This window comes from Aythya marila, assembly GCF_965140915.1.
Source record: "Aythya marila genome assembly, chromosome: 21".
NCBI classification, from domain to species: domain Eukaryota; kingdom Metazoa; phylum Chordata; class Aves; order Anseriformes; family Anatidae; genus Aythya; species Aythya marila.
In genome coordinates, this window is record NC_139062.1 from 6,728,436 (window position 1) to 6,746,458 (window position 18,023).

Genomic DNA, 18,023 nt, shown 5'->3' on the forward strand with positions numbered 1-18,023 from the left:
CAGCTGTTGAAAGTTGATGTAATAAATGATAAAGAAATCATTCCCTTGGGGTACCTGTGCCACACTTGGACTTTTTTTTTTTTCCAAAAACTGTTATTATGTGAGTAGCTCCATCAGCTGAAATACCTCTGTTCTTTTATGAACACTGTTGAAATTGTCTAATACTTCCAAGGTATGAGTAGATTTTCATCCCAATTTTATTCCGAAAGAAACTGAAGGAGCAAAGAATATGTTGCCTAAAGTCCTGTAGAGTGCTAAACGCTCGTTTTCTCTTCGCTCCAGACAATGTGATGGAAAATCCCTGGTAGGAAGGAACCCACAAAGATCGTCAAGTCCAACTCCTGGCTCCACAGAGGACTGACCACCTGCTGAAGAATCTTACTGCCATACTGCATTGAAATACAGTATTGTACTCTAAAAGTGTATGATGCAGCACGTTCGCTGTTACAGCTGGAAGACTGGCCACAGCTCGTAGAAATTGAAAAAGAGGCTGTGCTTATAAACACTTCTGTTACCAACTCACCCCAAGAGAAATTTAGTTCATCACTGCTAAGTGAAAGTGAAATGCCTTGTTTTTAAGGCATAACATGTCATGGGGACCTTCTGGTCAGTAAGAGACTGTGCGTTCCCATTAAGCAATACAGAAACACCCTCAGCATCTGTGGAAACCTTGAGGCATGGCACAGCCTGGAGCTCTGGAGGAACTTTTTGAGGATTCGAATAATGAACCCTTAACGTTACTTTGTTAATGAGACAGGGTTTGTAAATATGGAAAAAAGCCTGCAGCTATAACAGCACAGTCAGAACTACCCTAGTGATCTCTGAGCTCTAGTCAATAACAACTCAGGTTTGTTTGGCAGTGTTAATTTATTTCTTTTTGTTTTAAATCTGGGGTGTGGAAAATTTAGAGTTCTGTACAGATTAATCAAAGCTTTAAATAGGAATTTGCAGTTGGCTTTTGTTTTTCCTTAGTAGTTTTGTTGGTCATCTTAATTCCAAGTTTTGTTGTTGGCAAGTGAAGATGCTGCAGGTGATACCTGCGTTCCTGGGATCCGCTGATTTGGAACCACCTGAGGTTTAGGGCTCCATGTCCACGTACAGCATGTTTTGCAGTGGTCCTTTAGCCAAAATCTCTCTGCTGTGTGTTCTGTCATCCTTTCTACCCAAGGGATCTTTTCTTGGGAAGGATTTTAGTGGGCATGTGCTATTTTTAGAGAAAATTAATTTTAATTAAAATCAAAACAAAAAACTTAAAAGTGGAGGAGGGGATGAGGGAATTCCCGATGGTCCTTGATTCCTTGAAAGTTTATCCCTCAGATTTTGAAAGCTTTGCAGTTCAAAGGAAATCGTGTCCTGCATAGCAAGCCTTAGCCCTGTCATAAAGCATTCCTTTGAGCCAGGAGAGTGGTGGTGTCATTCACAGGCTTCATCCTGGCTCTTAAGGTGATATCTTAATTTTGTACCCAGAGAAAATTGTACCAGCAGAAAATTACTTCCATAGGTATGCTTTTGCCTTGTGGCAGTAGCACACTGCATTGTCTAGGCTCTTGAATAGCCAGAACGTGTTTACTTTGTTGTTTGTTGGGCTTTTTTAAGGGTCTTTGGTTCAGATGGATATAAGGAGCTTTTCCACAGGGGGATTGACTCAGACTTGTGTTTGGGATTTCTTTTGGGAACATTTTGTGTGTATATATCGGAGTTTGAAGAATTGTACAGCAAAACCTCTCGTGCTTTCTTACCGCATCTTAGAGCTTCTCTGGAAGAAATGCAATAGTAACAGAGCCTGGGAAGAAAGCCACTTTTCTCCAAATCATGTTTTCATCACTGTTACTCGTGTAAATGGCTGTTGGAGTGAGGAGCCTGTTTCTAGGCTCTTAGCTCTGGGTGGGTGGACAGCTGCCCATGGAGCAGCCAAAGAAGGATGGGCTCAGCTGGTTGCACCGAGGAGCAGCCCCAAGCATGGCTCTGAAGGGTGAGGTCTGTGGGGCTTGTTGCATGGGCGTCTAAAATAGAAGTAGACATCTAATGTTGCTCTGCCCCTGAAGAGTCAGCCTGAAATTAATGGGCGATGGAGAACTGAAGGAAGAGGCAAAGTGGAACCAGATGGACTCGTGAGCAGGGATACATCTTTGCTCTTAGCTTGTGCCACGCCACTTCTGATTTGTATCAGCTCCGTGGAGTATTAGGATCATCTGTTTTCAGAAAAAGTAAAGGTTTTACTAAAAGCTGCTTGCTTCCATCCTGCTTTTATTTACTCAGCAGCTGTATGATGGTTTTGAGGTTGCTTCAGCCAAGTCGCCAAGTATCAAAGGATGAACTCCTAGGAGAAGCATTTGGCTTTGTGTAAATACATAACTGCCCTCTTCTAAAGAATTGAAGTCCGAGCTCTCCCGTTATCATTGGTTGCCACATTATATTGTGTATTATTTATATTGTGACCAAATTAAAAAAAAAAAAAAAAAAGGGAGGGGGGGAAAATCATTTTTTAGCACAGTCAGTAGCTTTACCAACCATTTCTTGGCTTCCCTCTGTGTGTTTGTGGGGTGATATGTGGGTTAGCTGCTATGTCTCTTGCTAGCCACATCTTGTTTTGGCCTTTTTTTTTTTTTCTTTTGTGGTTACTTTGTTTTATGTGTCTTTGCTTACTTTGACTTAATACCTTCTTCTGTATGTAACCTCCTTGTACTTGGGATCATTATGGTTTTTGTTTCAGCTGGTTTGATCTGTTATGATACTTGTAGTGCATTAAAATAGGTTGTGCTTATGCCTTTGGGAGCTGTTGTACCCCTAATTTTTTTCCGTTTAGGCTCTTTTCTTTTGAAATGGCACCAACCAGTCAGTGAATCAATGGCTTGAATAGAAGCAAGCAGATATCCATATTTTCTTCATTTTTTCTTCCCTTTTCATTTCTTATGAGTTGTGAATTCATCACTAAATGATTAATTTTACCCTGGGTTGCTTTTTGTCTTGATGTTTTCAATCAGGTTTTCATCTCTACGATGTAGCATGAAATGTAGAAGAGATCTCACATCAGTTATTTCTTCCCTTTTCTGTATTAACTCATTGCTGTCACCAGCATATTCAAGAACTTAGCAGTTGTTCCATCGTGTTCCCAACTTTCTGCGGGGAAAGGATGTTTTATTTTAGTCCTTTTCCCTTCGGGGGGAAATCTGGAACTCTTTTCTTGAGGGAAACACACCATACACCAATTATTTAATAACAGCTTCGGGATGGTTCAGTCAGCCCCCAGGTGACACAGTGCTGCACATGCCCCGAGATGGAATTCCTCCCCTGGCTCAGCCACAGCCTGCAGCCTAGGAATAATGATACTGATACCAGGGCCACCATCAGCTCCGGAACAAGAGACCATGGGATGGAATTTGCTCTGTTTGCTTGGCTTGCTTTCATGCTAGCCTCAGGCTGCAAAATGTAATTTTGTCTCTTTGCAGTACATCTAAGCTTCTCGGCCATGTTAAAAGCAGATTTACCGTCTTTCTCCACTTGAAGTGCATGGAGACAGCTGGGATTATGAATCCATTATAAGCTACCTGTGTAGGAGATGTTTGATTTTACATGAGTGCACGCGTGCGCACACGTGTATTTTTATTAGCCAACGTGGTAATGTTTGGCCAGCTGCCTGGAAACTATTCTAAACTCGACCCAGAGTGGGAGCTCGTGAAAAATACTCTCTAGCATACGGATGGCATATTCTTTTAGCAGCTCCCTAGTTTCCACTCCATTATAAATATTTACCTTTATTCATCAGTCCTCAACAATCACTTTACTAGATGTCATTGGCAAGAAGCTAACATTGAGGCTGTATATATTTAAGTGTGCTGGACCACACTAGTGGTTAGGTAATTAAATCTGAAATTATTGGAGGTGGGAGCCTAGGACTGTGTTGTAATTTAAGTGCAGGCTTTTTTCTTATTTCTTTTATTTTTTCTAAAGGTTTCTGGCTTTGGGACAAATGTGAGCTATTAATAACAAAATCTGTTCTTAGGGATACCAGTCTCTCCTAATTTTAATATATTACCCTTTCTTCCCTCTCTGTTTTTTCTCCAATCCATCAGGTCCCAAGCCTCTGTGAAGATCTCCTCTCCTCTGTTGATCAGCCATTGAAGATTGCACGGGATAAGGTGGTAGGAAAAGACTATCTATTGTGTGACTACAACAGAGATGGAGACTCGTATAGGTGAGTTCATGTCCCAAGAAAGGAGCTAACTGGCTTACTTTTTACATCAGAATATTGTAGTCTTAAAATAAATAAATAAATAAATAAATAAAAATAATAATAAAAAACACTATTAAACTCTTCTCAGTGATGAATCTTGAACTGTTTCAAATGCTGTTCTCTTGAGTAGGGCAGTGGCAATGGAAGTAGTCCTTAATATCTCCCTGATACAGAAAGACACAAACATCATCTCCAGATGACTGTAGTTTCAGACATGCTGACTGGATGGTTGCTAATCTGATGACCTTTGCAAGGCAGGTCCCTGTCTGTCTGTTGCAGGAACAAGATATGTCTTATCCTAGAAACTTGGCGCTTCTGTGTGGTTTCTGTACTGTGATTTGCAGTCATTCACTCAAGCCTAAAATGTGATGCCATCATCTTGTTAAAAGGCTGACACTAACAGATTTCTCTTAAGCTTTCTGTAGCATAGATATGTTTTAGAGGATTAAAAACAGTTGGATCTTCAGAAGAGATGGCTGTAGTGGCCTTGATGTGAAGTTAAACCACCTATTTTTGCAAGGATGTAGAATCTTTGGAATGGATAACAACAGAGAAGTGATGATGCAAGCAGTGAGTTTAAACAAAATCATCTTTTTGAACAAAGCAGCATGGACTTGCCAGCTGGGAAAGGTTCTTTCACTCATCTTTTGCAAGGGATTGAGTCTGACTTTGGATGTGCATTGTCATTAGTTCTCTTAGATAATCTTGGCCCCATTTTTTTAGCAAAGAAAAGGAATCTTTCTACCAAAATAGCTCGTTTATATCGAGGACTATAGATAAAGACAGTGACAATATTTGAAAAACACGAGCTTTATGTAATTAAAAGGGCTGCAATAGTGGAGTAATGCTATGATGAGCGTTCAGTATTTTGGCAGCTGCTTTGAATGTGGTTTCTCTTTTTTGGTTTTATTCCATCCCGTCCCATTAGGATGATTACATTTCAGCAGCCAACACTTACAGCTATTTGTTTCCCTCTTTGCATTACCTGCCTTTTCTTAACATCTGTAGTGACAGTGCCATAGTTCCAAATATTTAATTAAGAATCACAAAACTTATATTCCAGAAACCTTTGTGATTGCATCACCTGGCTTTTACCCTTTTCTCTTAACGAAGGGCACTATGCTGTGAAGTAATGAACCCCATTCATCTTCTGTCCTGCGTTAACAGCTCAGCTACTCCAACTCTTCTGGTTGCAGTTGAGTTGCATCTCAGGCTCTTTGCTGCTTGGTGCAACAGCTTATGTTTTTGGTGCTAGCTATCGTAACTGATCTGCAGTTAAAATTTAGCTTTGCTTTGTGCAGATTTGCTGTAGTGACTTGCCTTCATTTGGCCAGAATGTTACAAATATTCTATTTCAACGTGAAATTCCAGAAAATTTTTAACTTCTTTCTTCTAACTTTTTTTTTTTGGCTCAGAGAAGCAGGTAAGTTGTGAGGGTTTATAAGTAAATTGTTTTTAATTACTTTGAATTGCAGGAAAGGTACTTACCTAAACTAAAAGCCTATCTGTCTGCAGACGATCAGTGCAGACAACATACTGAGATTGATTTTGCCCTAAAAGTAGTAGGAGGAGACTGCTAATGGATGTGAAGATTGACAGTGCATCTGGATTGTGCCCGACTGTAAATCTCAATGAGGATTTTTTGTTTAAATATATCCTTTGTTACAGTGGGCCAAGAAGTAAGAACATTTCTGTGGTGAAGTGTTCACTCATGTTCTGAAGGGCACTATTCTGACGTTGAAAGCTTGTTCAGCTGAAAGAGTTCTGGTAGCTTCTCCTGGCCTCCACAAGATGTGTGCACACAGCTACATCCTTTCTGACAGATGCCAAAGAAGGGAGCACATCACAGATACTGTATTTCTTGTGGGTCCTTCAAGAGATGCGTTCTCCCTGAGGCTGCAGTGTGTCTCTAACAGTCTCCGTGAATCCCATTTAGACTGTTGATGTGAGCATTTATCACCAGAGGCTCAGAAGAATTGGAGAGGCACTTGTTAAACAGAACCGTGACACGCTGCAATAACTAAATAACTAATAACATTTGCTCCCTGCCCTCCCCAGCACCCCATGTTTAATTAGCACATTTGGCAGCCCTCTCAGAGGCAGGCACAAAAGTAACCCTAAAGAAATTTGCTCAATCTTTTCTTTGCTGAGAAGATCCGTAAGTAGTTAAAAGGAAGTAAGAAGACTTGTGTTTTTTAAATCTCAGAAAAATGTGGGACTTACTGGGTTTTCAGAAAAGGTATTTTATTTTTTCATGTATTCAGTTGTTGGCGTTAAAGAATTCTTTTTTCTCTAAGGCTTTTGGTTCAAGTGTTCTGGATTGAAGTGATTCTCCCTTCTGGAATTGATTGGCCTCAGCTCTGTTTCACAAAGTAAATTCTTTCCTTCAACACAACGCAAAAGCCTTTGAAAACCAAGTGACGTGAACATGTACATGTGTTAATCCTATTCTGTGCCTGCGTTCAGACACTGTTATTCATACCTCATAAAATCTGAAGTTGTTACTGAAAAGTGGCTCTTACACTAATTTAATCAATTAGTCCAGAATCTAGGAGGAGTTTACTGTGCTTTTAAAAGCTTTTGGTATTTCCACAAAAATTTTCAGAACCACACAGTGGATGAGGACTCAGATACTATTCCCTGCCTGTAAAATGCTACATCTCCAATTACTGTGCATTTAAAACTAAACTTCAATTTTCTTATCAGAGTGTTTGCTAATTATGTTTCTTGTTATACTAATCCAAGGATTTCAAAGCATTTTGTGGACAACTGAGCCTCATATAATTTCTGCAGGAAAGGTGAAGCCAGATAGTCAGACTTTTTCACTGGGAATCAAGCTTTGTAGGTGGTTTTTTGTTTTTTTTTTTGAGTGGCTTTATAATCGGACTGGGAGTCAAATTTAAAAAATGGCTGGGATGATTGGCCATTCTGGTGATAATCCCACCTGCTTCATGGGGCGTCATTCAGCGAAATTAATATCCTCAGTGCTGAGCCCCTCACAATTTTCTCCTTCCTCGTGTTTAGATAGACTTGGTTTTCTTCACATCAAACAAGGATCAGACTAAAAGGAACATCTGGAGTCTCTCTTGGATCTCCATAAATGAGTAGTTTCACATCTCATCATAGTATCACTGCTGCTTGTGGGAGCAGCCTTCGGTGTGTAGTCTTGCAGGCACTTCTGCAAGCGCTCCTGTAGTAAAAGGTTTGTGGGGGATATCAAAATGCTGTGGAATCTGCATTGTGAAAGCAGACCTCATTTTCTTTTTTTGATATTAGACTTCAAGGTCTCTGCCTTTGTCCATACGTTTCCATTCTAAGTATGTTTGATCACTCCATTAAATGGAATCCTTATGGGGAATTTGGTGCCAACAACACTGAATCCTGTTAGCTGAAACAAAAAACATTCTCTTTTAGGGGAATTAGAGGTCTGACTTTTGAAATTTAAGTGCTCTTGTCCATCTGTCTTTCTTCAAATAAGTTTTTAAATGTGTTGTGAGTACTCTTCCACAAAAAGAAAAAATTACAGGGTTGTGTTATAATTTTTTTTTCTTAGGTGAAGTTGCTGCTGGCTCCAGCTGTAATGGGTTGAAAATGCCACAATCTGCTAGCTAGAATAACGCTGCTAGGCTTTCCCTAAGCCCCATTCTGTCAGCCTGCAAAGAGATCTGTTATTTGCAGTTCAAGTATCTCCACCATGTCTTCTGCAGGGATTCTTTGCTCACCCGTTTCCTTGAACGTGATGGAGAAGCACAGTCTTTTGAGTTAACAGAAAACAGATTTATTTATTTATTTTTAATCTACCCTTCAAAATTTAGAAAGAAAAAGCAAGCACATCATATAAACGGTACTGAGGGAATAGTTGTGTGCCTCTGCACTTGCTGGCAAGGTCAGTGCTCTGTCTGCCTGAACGTCTCCAGTGTGGCTTGGTTTTGGGTGTGCTGCCTGGTGGGTGTAGGAGTGCCCTTTGGGAACCCTGCAGATAGGATTTTTGGGGGATTTTTTTGTTTGGCTCTCTTCCAGATTTCAGAGAGCTGTTAGGTAAACGAACATTACTGCAGCTGTCTTCTCCAAAGTGACTGAGTTTTAAACAACTGTTTTAAAATGGGAACTGCCACCTGAAAATCATTGCCCTGAGTTGCTGTGACATAATTTAGCTTTTCCTGATGTCTCACCTTTTTGTTCAGAGAGGGTTGAAGTCCTTTGAAGGCACGAGGGCAGAGCAAAGTGGAGCCTGTTCTTTGTGCTTTGCATTAAACATGTCAAAACAAGATGCTTTTCTGAGAAATGAATAACAAATGGCTACTGAGGCAAGAGCCCTTACGTATGGACTGCATTAAGACCTAGTGCTAGTTGGCTGGACTATTTATGAAAAGTGAGGAGGCAAAGGGTAGAGGTACGTTTTCTTAAACTACCACTGCTATATGTAGGTTGGTTATGCACAGGGAAAATGAAAAGGAGAATGCAGGTTTACAAAAAGGGAATTAGAAAAGTCCCAAGCAGATGGGCTACAGGTTCCATTAATCTTTTAATACCAAATCTTTCATTAAGAGCACAAAATCTCTTCCACACGTGCAGAAATCGCATAGTAAAAACTACAGCTTTACAAACCCTGTTAAATCCTTCACACTGGTCAGACGTTTTCCTAATGTTGTGTTAAAAGAAGAATTTATTTTAAATCACACTAGTGGAGGAGAAGTCAGACCTTAATTATAGACAGTAAAGTTTGGCTCAAATATCGTCAGACCCCAAATGAACTATACAAAGTGTATGTATTTGCATGAAAATAATTTTAAATATCTCATGTGTAACAAGTATGGCCTTACCTTTGAATATTTAAGAAGGAACAGATTCAAACCCAAGCATGTTTTTTTTTTTTATACAGTAGAAACACAAAGAGAGGGAGCGGTCCCTAGTTACACTATGGAGTTTGAGGAGTCAGTGTCCCCTTCCTGTGGATCAGGTGTGACCCACAAATTTCTGACGTTTTGTTGTTTCTCTGTTGTCTAACTCTCTCTGTTTTTCTCGTCTCCTTGGCAGATCACCATGGAGTAACAAGTACGATCCTCCCCTGGAAGACGGTGCCATGCCATCTGCTCGCCTGCGCAAGCTGGAGGTGGAAGCCAACAATGCCTTTGACCAGTACAGAGACTTGTATGTCAGTTCTACCATACAGAGCCCTCTGCTTTCTTTGTTTCCTTCAGCAGGCACCCAATACCTGCAGATATATTGGTCTGAAATGTGGTCACTAGCTGCCTCTGAGAGTGGCATACCAATATATAGTTGAGGAAGAAGGGAAGGCAGCAGCTGATCTTCTGTTGGGGAATATATCCACTGATTTCTTGATCTGAAAACGTGATAAAATTTGTCAGCTGATGCTAAAGGCAGAAACTGAAGTGCTTTCCTGCCTCCCTCCCTCTCTCTCTTCTTGAATAAATTAATGGCATCTTTGTCCTGAAATGACCTGTGTTCTCTTTGATCTTGACTAAGTTCAGTCTTTAACCATCTGCTTTTTCTATTCCCTCTGGACTGTACTCTCAAAACATCTATAAATATATAGCAGCAACTTGCACATTGTCCCATCTTTCTGTAAGATTACAAATAAGTCTAAAAAGCAAGAATTTGTTGCAAAGCCAAAGAAACTTTGTTTTGTCCAATGATAGCTTGCTTTCTTACCAGAGATCCCTAATGACTATGAAAAGGTGAATAACCTTTGTTGCTTCTTCATGGTGTACACAACTGGAGATAACATAGCTGTAGTTCATCATGTCACTTGAAATTTATACCATTTTAATGCTAACAAATGCAGGTTAAAGAAAAAATCTTGCTAATTTTCTTCTTCTTTTAAGATGTGACTTCGTGTAGCTTCTCCAGGCGTCTAATCTTCACACTTCTCTTTCAGATAACAACTTTTTACCTATTTTCTTGCATTATTTTTATAGTTACTAACTTGTCATATAGCAACAGTTGTTATAGGTATCTGAATTCAGTGAAAGAATGGGATTTGCACATGTAGCAAAGAGGTTTGCAGTTACTCTTCAGGTGCAGACCAGACCAGTAGGGTGCTTTGTTCACTAAGACAAAAATGAGTAGGCTTAGGGAACCAAGGCTGTCTTTTTGAATCCGTCTGTGATCATTGACCATGAAGTCACAGCTGAATATGGTAACTGCTCTAAAGAAATTTAATTTGTAGAAAGGAAAGCGCAGTACAGGTTATTCTCAGACTTGGGTGAGTCGTCTGACCCTGCTCAGCATGTGGTACAATAGTGGCCTTAATATATTGTAGGGAAGTAAAAGGAGAGATCTTACCAAATTTCATCTTTCAGTTTGCCAGTCCAAGTTTTGTAGGCAGTGTGTTAGAGGGGCTGCAGGAGGGATCTCTCACAAAGACTTCATTCTTGTGGCATCAACCAGAAGTGACTGAGGCGTTGTGACTTGCAGAATAGTCAGACTAGATAAGAGCATCTGTCAGCACGGTGCACTTTGATGCATGTAACGTTCTCAAAAATGTGTCAGAAAAAGAGGAGAAGGGTGGCTTACATTTTGCTGAGTGGTGTAAAAATTGTGGTATTTTTGGAAAGATTTTGCAAAGTTAGGGAAACTTAACCTGACCACTTGAAGGGTTCCTCATGCTTGAAATTGGAAATGATTTGTACTTTACCTACAATAGAGGTTTGGATAAAAACATGCTTTGTTTTTGTAGTTGGACTCTGCAGTTTCCTTGACAATTGGATTTGGTATTTTGACAGCAAAAGCTTAATTTTCACTTGGAGATTGGAGGGGGAAAAAATGAGGTGGGCTAACAATTGCCAGCTTTTCACACTGCAGCTCGCTGGTCTTGCCAACATACCAGGTTGGGAATGACTGTAACAATTACCGGCAGAACAGCTGCTGAAATCCTGTGGGAGTCTTAAGTGTGGGAAGGTTGGAGGTGAGAACACGGTGGCAGTTGCAGTGATGTAATTTCCATGGTCTGCTAATTCTGTGTACCCACTGTGCAGGTCTGAGTGCTGGCTGCTAGAGGTGTCACTGGCCTTCTAGTTTGGCAGCTGGCAGCACTGGGGAAGGAGCGTGTGATGCATCAGTTCCAGTACAACGTTATCACTGTCACTTCAGATTGCAGACCCAGTCACAACAGGGATTTTCCAGCATTGTGAAAAAATTCAGGCTCGTTTGAAAAATACTGCTGGGTTAAAAAATAAATAAATAAAATAAAGGGGGGGGTAGTATTTTGGCAGTCTTTGATACTGTATATTGATACTGTATATACTGTATCTTCTGTGGAAATGATGATTTTTGTTATTTGGGAGGGTTTATAACAGGGGCACACCTTCTAGTAGTGATGTTATTTTCGGAGGCAGGTTTTGTAGGTTTTTGTAGGCAAAAAAAAGTTTCTTGAATTATCCTGTAGTGACTTTCATTGTCCCTGTGCACTTGGATGGGGTTTCCAGACAGCCTGCTTGTAGGTGACACTAATACTTCACGTTATAAGGACTTTCTTTATAAAAAAAAAAAATAGTGAGTTTAAGTGCAGCAGTTGTTGCACTTTTAGACTGAGATTTCATTGCGGGTTAAGAGGATGAAAAGGCGGCTCTGATTTGATGGACCAAGGTCTAACACAGCAGTCCCTTAAGAGCCTCTTCTGCCTCCTTCTGGACGGGGTAGAGAATGGTTTTGATCTACACCTCTAACCTCAGTTATGCTGTTTTATGGTAGAGAGGTAACAGCTCATACAAAAATAATCCTGTGTAAGCAGTCATTCACAGAGAACACCAGGCTCCAGGGTGCTTGAATTTCCTGCGTTGTTCTTGGAATGAGGATTTCTGCTAGGTTTTTGAAAGCATTTTGTGGCTTTGTTTCTCAGCCTTGCTGGACTAAAGAGCTGGATCTTTTGGTTGCAGTCCTGTAGCCAGTCACAGAAGGACACTGCGCTGCGGGGCCTTGTCATTGATTCCTAGGGCTAGAAGAGGAAGATCATGGGTGGATGTGAGTTCAGGCTGCACGAGCAATTTGTTGCTGATTGCACCAGAAGAACCTGTATACAAAAAAGCGAAGTTTTTTTAATTTTTTTTTATTATTTTAAACAAAACAACAACAAAAACCTGCCTGCGGTATGCTTGGATTTCTTACATTGAGTGGTAGCTTATAGTTGGGTGCTGAGGGAGTTTGAAACTTAAGCTTTAGATTGTAGTTCTCAATGCATCGAAAACAGCTGATAAGTGATTGTGAAAGGATGTACAAGGCTTTTCGTTGAGACAAAATAGTAACCACAAAAATAAAGGGATGAAGCATTTCCTGCCCTGGCCTAAATTAATACCTTGTAAGCACTTATTTCTGAGATGCTCTGCGTGATGCTTGCTTCACTCGCCAGCTTTAGAATGCATCTCTTACTGGTCATCCCAGCAGGGAGCAGAAGAGGAGGATGCTTATTTTCCAAATACAAATAAGTACTTTTGAGAATACGTGCTCTTTCCCCTCAGCACCCAGCGTGAGGTCCAAGATTCCTTTGGTTTATCTCCCTTTTTACCTTTGTGCGCAGTAAGTGATAATATCTCACAGAGTTCGTTTTGGGCTTCTTGTAAAATTGTAATAGTTTCAGTTTTTCCTTCTGTCAGTCCCATTTGGCCCACATACCATGCCTTTTTAGATTTCTTTGTAATCAGGTGTGGTAAGTATCCACCTACATTTAGTGAGTCATCAGCATGTATTTGCCATTTCCCAAGGGGATGACACCTGCTAGCGTGGGTGGTTTGAGGGAAACAGCCTGTTATGCATTTGTTAACAATTTGTGTGAAATAATCCATTCAGATTTGTTCACTGGTGGTTGGTCTTTCTTTTGAGTTTTGTCTCGAAAAGCTTATTGGCCAGCACACAGAACGAGTACAGTGTGAGAACAAGTGGAAAAGTCTTGTAGGATCCCATAAAATAGTTTCAAATCATGAAAGCTTGAAGAGAAAAAATTTTCTGGAGCGTGGAATCATCAGTGCCTCCTAAGTTATTTCCTGTAAGGGTCTGTTTTAATGCAAACTGCTTTTTAAGCATCACTGGATTGCCCACCTTTTATTTCTGGAGAAATGTTCATGTCTCCTTGGGTCGAAGCACACCAATACTAGGCTCTCTATTGTATGTGCAAAACAACAAGCATATTTTTTAGTTATTGTTTTACCAAAGTGCATGTCACTTTCCCAGAAAAACAACTGTTTAAGTTTGATCTCCTGCTGCCAGGTTTAACTCAGACACTGCCTGAAGCTAATGCCCTGGTATGTTTTTGTTCAGTGAGTTATTATTCCCAGATGGAAGTCTAATATCTTACACCATTCAGTTAGAGCTTTGGCTTTCCACTTCAATATTGTGAAGATAGTTTCTTCAAACACATGGTTGTAATTTATTGCCCTTCTCTTGACGTGTGTGTGCAATTGATTGAAATCAAAGCGTAATGAGGACCAGGGCGTCTGGATAAATCTATTCATTTTAGATTCTGTGTTCTGTTGTTTTGGGTTGGAGATAATCAGTGCTTTAATTAAGTAATCTAATCGCTCTTTGTTGTCTGGAAGAAATCATTTCTGAAGTGATTAAATAGACCTCCCTGGGGAAGGATGCTGCTGATCTGAGTATCTCTACAAACAAGATGAGTTTTGGCAACTCTGGACTAGTTTAGTAACCTGACATGCATTTAGAGTCATTCTGCTCCTCAGAATATTTTTATTGATTAGGGCTTTGAGTTCCTTCAACAGAATAAGTCATGAAGCCTTGAACTTTTGCTTCTGCCCTTGTTTTGATGTTGATCTATTTTCAACTTACGTTAGGGCTCTGGATGAGGAATTTGATAGGAGTGGAAGGAGGTCTGGGAGAGGACTGACCTCTAAAATATGTCTTCATTGCGTATAATCCTCTTGTTACTGAATCTTGGATTGCAGTTGTCTGAAATGGAGTTTGTCACTCAAATTTATGATGTATTTTTAATGTTCTTAGGTATTAGAAATGCTGAGGATGGCACCCATGCCTTTTAACTATGAGAATGCTCAGGGGTGACTTTTATTAATGTTTTATCTCATTGAACAGCCTTGATTTGCTCAACGTCAGGGATGTCTCATTTTGGCTAGACTCTGGCTCTTCACCACTGAACTTTTTGATGTTGTCTCTACCACTGAGTGTCTTCAAATGTCCTGGAAGCTCTCGATAACTTTACTCTTTTTAGCTGTTCTTACCTTTTGCCTTAGTTTGTTTTGGGTTCTGTGCATGAACCACCTCTGGTGTTAACCTTTCCTTACTTCACTTCATAGGGAACAATGGCAAAACTGTATTAGGGCCGCCCTCCAACTTTAACTCTTTCAGATTGCTGCTACAGTCGTCATCTCATGTGTTCTTCCCTGACTTTCTATACCCCTTTACCTGGTATCATACATCCTTTTACGTGATCTGATGAGATCCTCTGAGCGGAATTCATTCCTCTCTGATTTTGAAAACACTCTGTGCTTCCGAGAATGTTTGAAGGAACTGTTATATTTATCGGTTTGACCAAATTTGATTTATTTTGTATACAGAACATGCACCTATCCCACCAAGTAAATAAAAAGAGAGGACCAGATGTAAGGGATGTAATTAATGATTTGGGGTTAGCAGACACTACCAGTGCTCCTGCCTGTAGCTATACATGGGGGAGCAGCCGCTGAGCTTCGCTCCCTGCAGCCCGCAGTGTAACTTTCAGCTCACAAAGTGATTAGGCAGCTGCAAGCTCTTTATATAAGCATTCTGTCTGTGTTTAGATGTAAACTTAGTTTGCCTAAACTAAAAACCCATGGAAAGCTTTGAAGTGACTTTATTGCCATTAGCTCACTGTTCCTCATTAATGGTTACTAGCCCTTTGTGATGGCTTTCTCTTGGGCATGATAGTTACTGTGGTTTTCACAGCAAGGGCCCTGCAGATTGAATCCAGATGCATTTGTTATGCATCCTAGCACTAAGGAAACCTGACTTTCCATCTCACTGCTGGCTAGGCTTTTGCACAATAGGGTGTGACATCAGGATTATGTCATCTGTGTGATTCTTGCCTCCGGGTTAGACTGATAAGTACAAGATGAAGTTTCATAAGACAGACCTAAACTGCCAAGATGCTCGCTGCTTTAATGTCCGTGTGCTTTTAAAATTAAAACCATGATGTTTTCCCAAGGAAATTGTTTAGACATAAGTGTAAACAGACCAGTGTTGGGGTCCCTTCTTTAGCTCACCCGTAGCCAGCTTAAAACTCAAAACAGCTCCAAAATTGAAGTTGTTAGGCATTATACAGAGTGAATTTAGAAGAGAAGAGGAAAAATAAAGTATACTTACATGCTGTAAAAACTAAATTAGTTGCTCTTCATCTGATTATTTTTTTTTTGGGTGCTTCATTTTGGAGCATTTCTGGACAGACTGCATTCTTATCTTCTGAATCTGCGATTTTCAGCAGAGGAGTTTTCCCTTGGGTTCCCACGGTTCTGTGTGATTACATAAAATCTGAATGCTGGAGAGAGCGAGCTCGGGTTATGAGGCCAGTGCTGATGATGCAGCATTATTCTGAAACACCGCTCTCTGAAGGTTTTAAATCCCTAAAATGAGGTGATTTACATACTTTCAAAAATGGAGCGGGACTAGATTTTAAAGTATCAGTTTACTGTGATCTGGAATTTTTGAACTGATTCTCTCTAATAATACATGTCTGTGTTTGTACTCAGAAATTAACTTCTGTCACAAATGCACGGTGTTCTCATGATGGAAATTTGAAGACTAGAGTAAGAACTAGTCCTAGCCATCTTGCAGCATATCTGATAAATGCACATTTGAAAAGAGAAGTCTCTCACACGAAATCTGTAGCCTGTGCAGACTCTGGCACGCGTAGTACATGACACGCAAGGCTGCTGCTGCTGCCTTTTCCCCTCCTACCCGTATTTGAATTGTAGCTGGCAGCATCTAAAATGTGTCAGACTGCTGGTTGATGGAGCTGTGGGCTGTCTCTGCAGAGCACGCTGGTTGAGTGGATGGGTGTGAGTGAGAGACTTGGTAGCAGTTGGTGCTTCCTTGTGCGTAATGAACCGGTTACGCATTTGGCCGTGTTACAAAGTGACCCATTGTCTTCGTTATTAGCTGTCTAATGGAACTGTTTCGAGGTGACTTCCCAAGAAGGATTTGGTCATTAGGTTCCATCTGCCAAGAGCAATTGGGTGGTAAGGAAAATGTGAGCAATACAGCGTTGTGTTCTGTTTTAATAATGAGAGGTACCAGAAAACACAAAATCTGAGGTTCTGGAAGATATTTAGCCTTCAGGATCCCATTGTTTGGATACTGTTTTCCTTCCATGCAGAGTTCCTACACTTCACAACTCTGCTTCACAGTTTGAGTCATCCCACCACGGTCCAGATGTGTGCTTTTAAGTACAACTGGCATTGAAGTTACACATACCTAACGAGATTGGTATGTTTGCTCCAGGGATTTTTGCACCTGTGTATGCTGGAAAGAATTTCTGTAAAATACCTGTACAGAGTCCGTGGGCATACTTTGGGCTGCGTTCATAAACGGTGGTGAAAAACAGCTGCTCTGAATACACAAACATTTTACCTTCTTCCTTGTAAGTATTTAGGTAACATTCTTAAAGCATTATGCAGTTACACTCCTGGGACCAAAGAAGGGGAGAGAGAAGAATTTGAAATCCACTGTATTCAGTGGGAGAAGAGTTAAGTCCTGGTGTGTTGCTGGTACCAACCTGCCCTTTTTAGTAAAGAAAAGACGCTCAAGCCTCATTACTAGAAAGCTGGGCACAGGCAGTGAAGTCATTTACTGACAACTCTCATCTCTTGATGTTGTCCTAACAACTTTTTTCCCCTTTGAGCTACAAGGTTGCAGGTGATTTGAATAAACACCTCAGCAATGTTTTGGGCTTGGTAGGGAGTGGGTTGCTAAAATTTCCCGTTTCCTTCATGTTTGTGTTGGTTTGAAATTACGGGGTACAAGCAAGCACAGGGGGAGGACTGGGGGATTGTTACCAAGTCGTTTGCCATTAGCATCGTCTGTTTTTATAATAGTTGAAGTGTCAGCTTCCTCACTTCATCTTTCAGGTAACGTGTCTGGTTGCTGTTAGACACTAGCTTCTCTGGTTGTGACTTTGATCATTGTCACTGTAGTGAAAACATCTGTAGGGTGAATGCTCAATATTTTCCTCTGGGGCAGATTTTTTTTTAAAGACAGGTCTGTTGGAAGAAATTGATCTAAATGGAGACACTTCCCTTTCTGTGCTGAACTTCTCTAGTTGGAAAAGGTATCTGTGCAACATTGAGAGGGGAATTTATACACACACACACACACATATATATAAATATATTTTGCTGCTTTGCAAGAGCCAATTTGAAATACTGCAACTCTTTTGAAGATCCTCGTGGTCCTTCTGAGATTCCAGGTATGGGTACTTTGGCATCAGGGTTTTGTGTGCTGCAGGAGTCATAAGCCAGATAGAAAAACCCACCCACTGTCTTTGGCTCTCCGTTCCTTACTGGAAAATACACAAGTGTTTTTATGGATGAGTGATTTGGTTCTAGAGTGTAATTGAGAGTCATAGCTTGTTTTTATTGCTGTGTGGTGGAAACTTATTTTCTCAGCATACAGTCCAACATTCATTTGTAAGGCTTCTGAGAAATAGAATGCTATTGGGAAGGTTGTGGTGTATTTTCTGATCTGTTATTTAGCGGTAAAACAAAATGATTAATCTGTCCTCCTTTACTGAGGTATCTGCTGGAAGCTGGGGATTTCCTCCCCTGATAGGTCC

At 40.5% G+C, this 18,023-nt stretch overlaps 1 protein-coding gene across 3 annotated transcripts in view; it reads left to right on the forward strand.

Annotated features, from left to right (window-relative positions):
• Positions 1–18,023, forward strand: part of CAPZB (capping actin protein of muscle Z-line subunit beta) — a gene marked incomplete at its 5' end in the record, with an annotated part of 62,859 nt that overhangs the window by 26,776 nt on the left and 18,060 nt on the right. For all 3 annotated transcript variants that reach the window (XM_082777048.1, XM_082777049.1, XM_082777047.1), the window contains 2 exons: positions 4,074–4,195; positions 9,272–9,385. In XM_082777048.1, the coding sequence (XP_082633174.1) occupies positions 4,074–4,195; positions 9,272–9,385 (236 nt within the window). The remainder of the gene's footprint in view (positions 1–4,073; positions 4,196–9,271; positions 9,386–18,023) is intronic.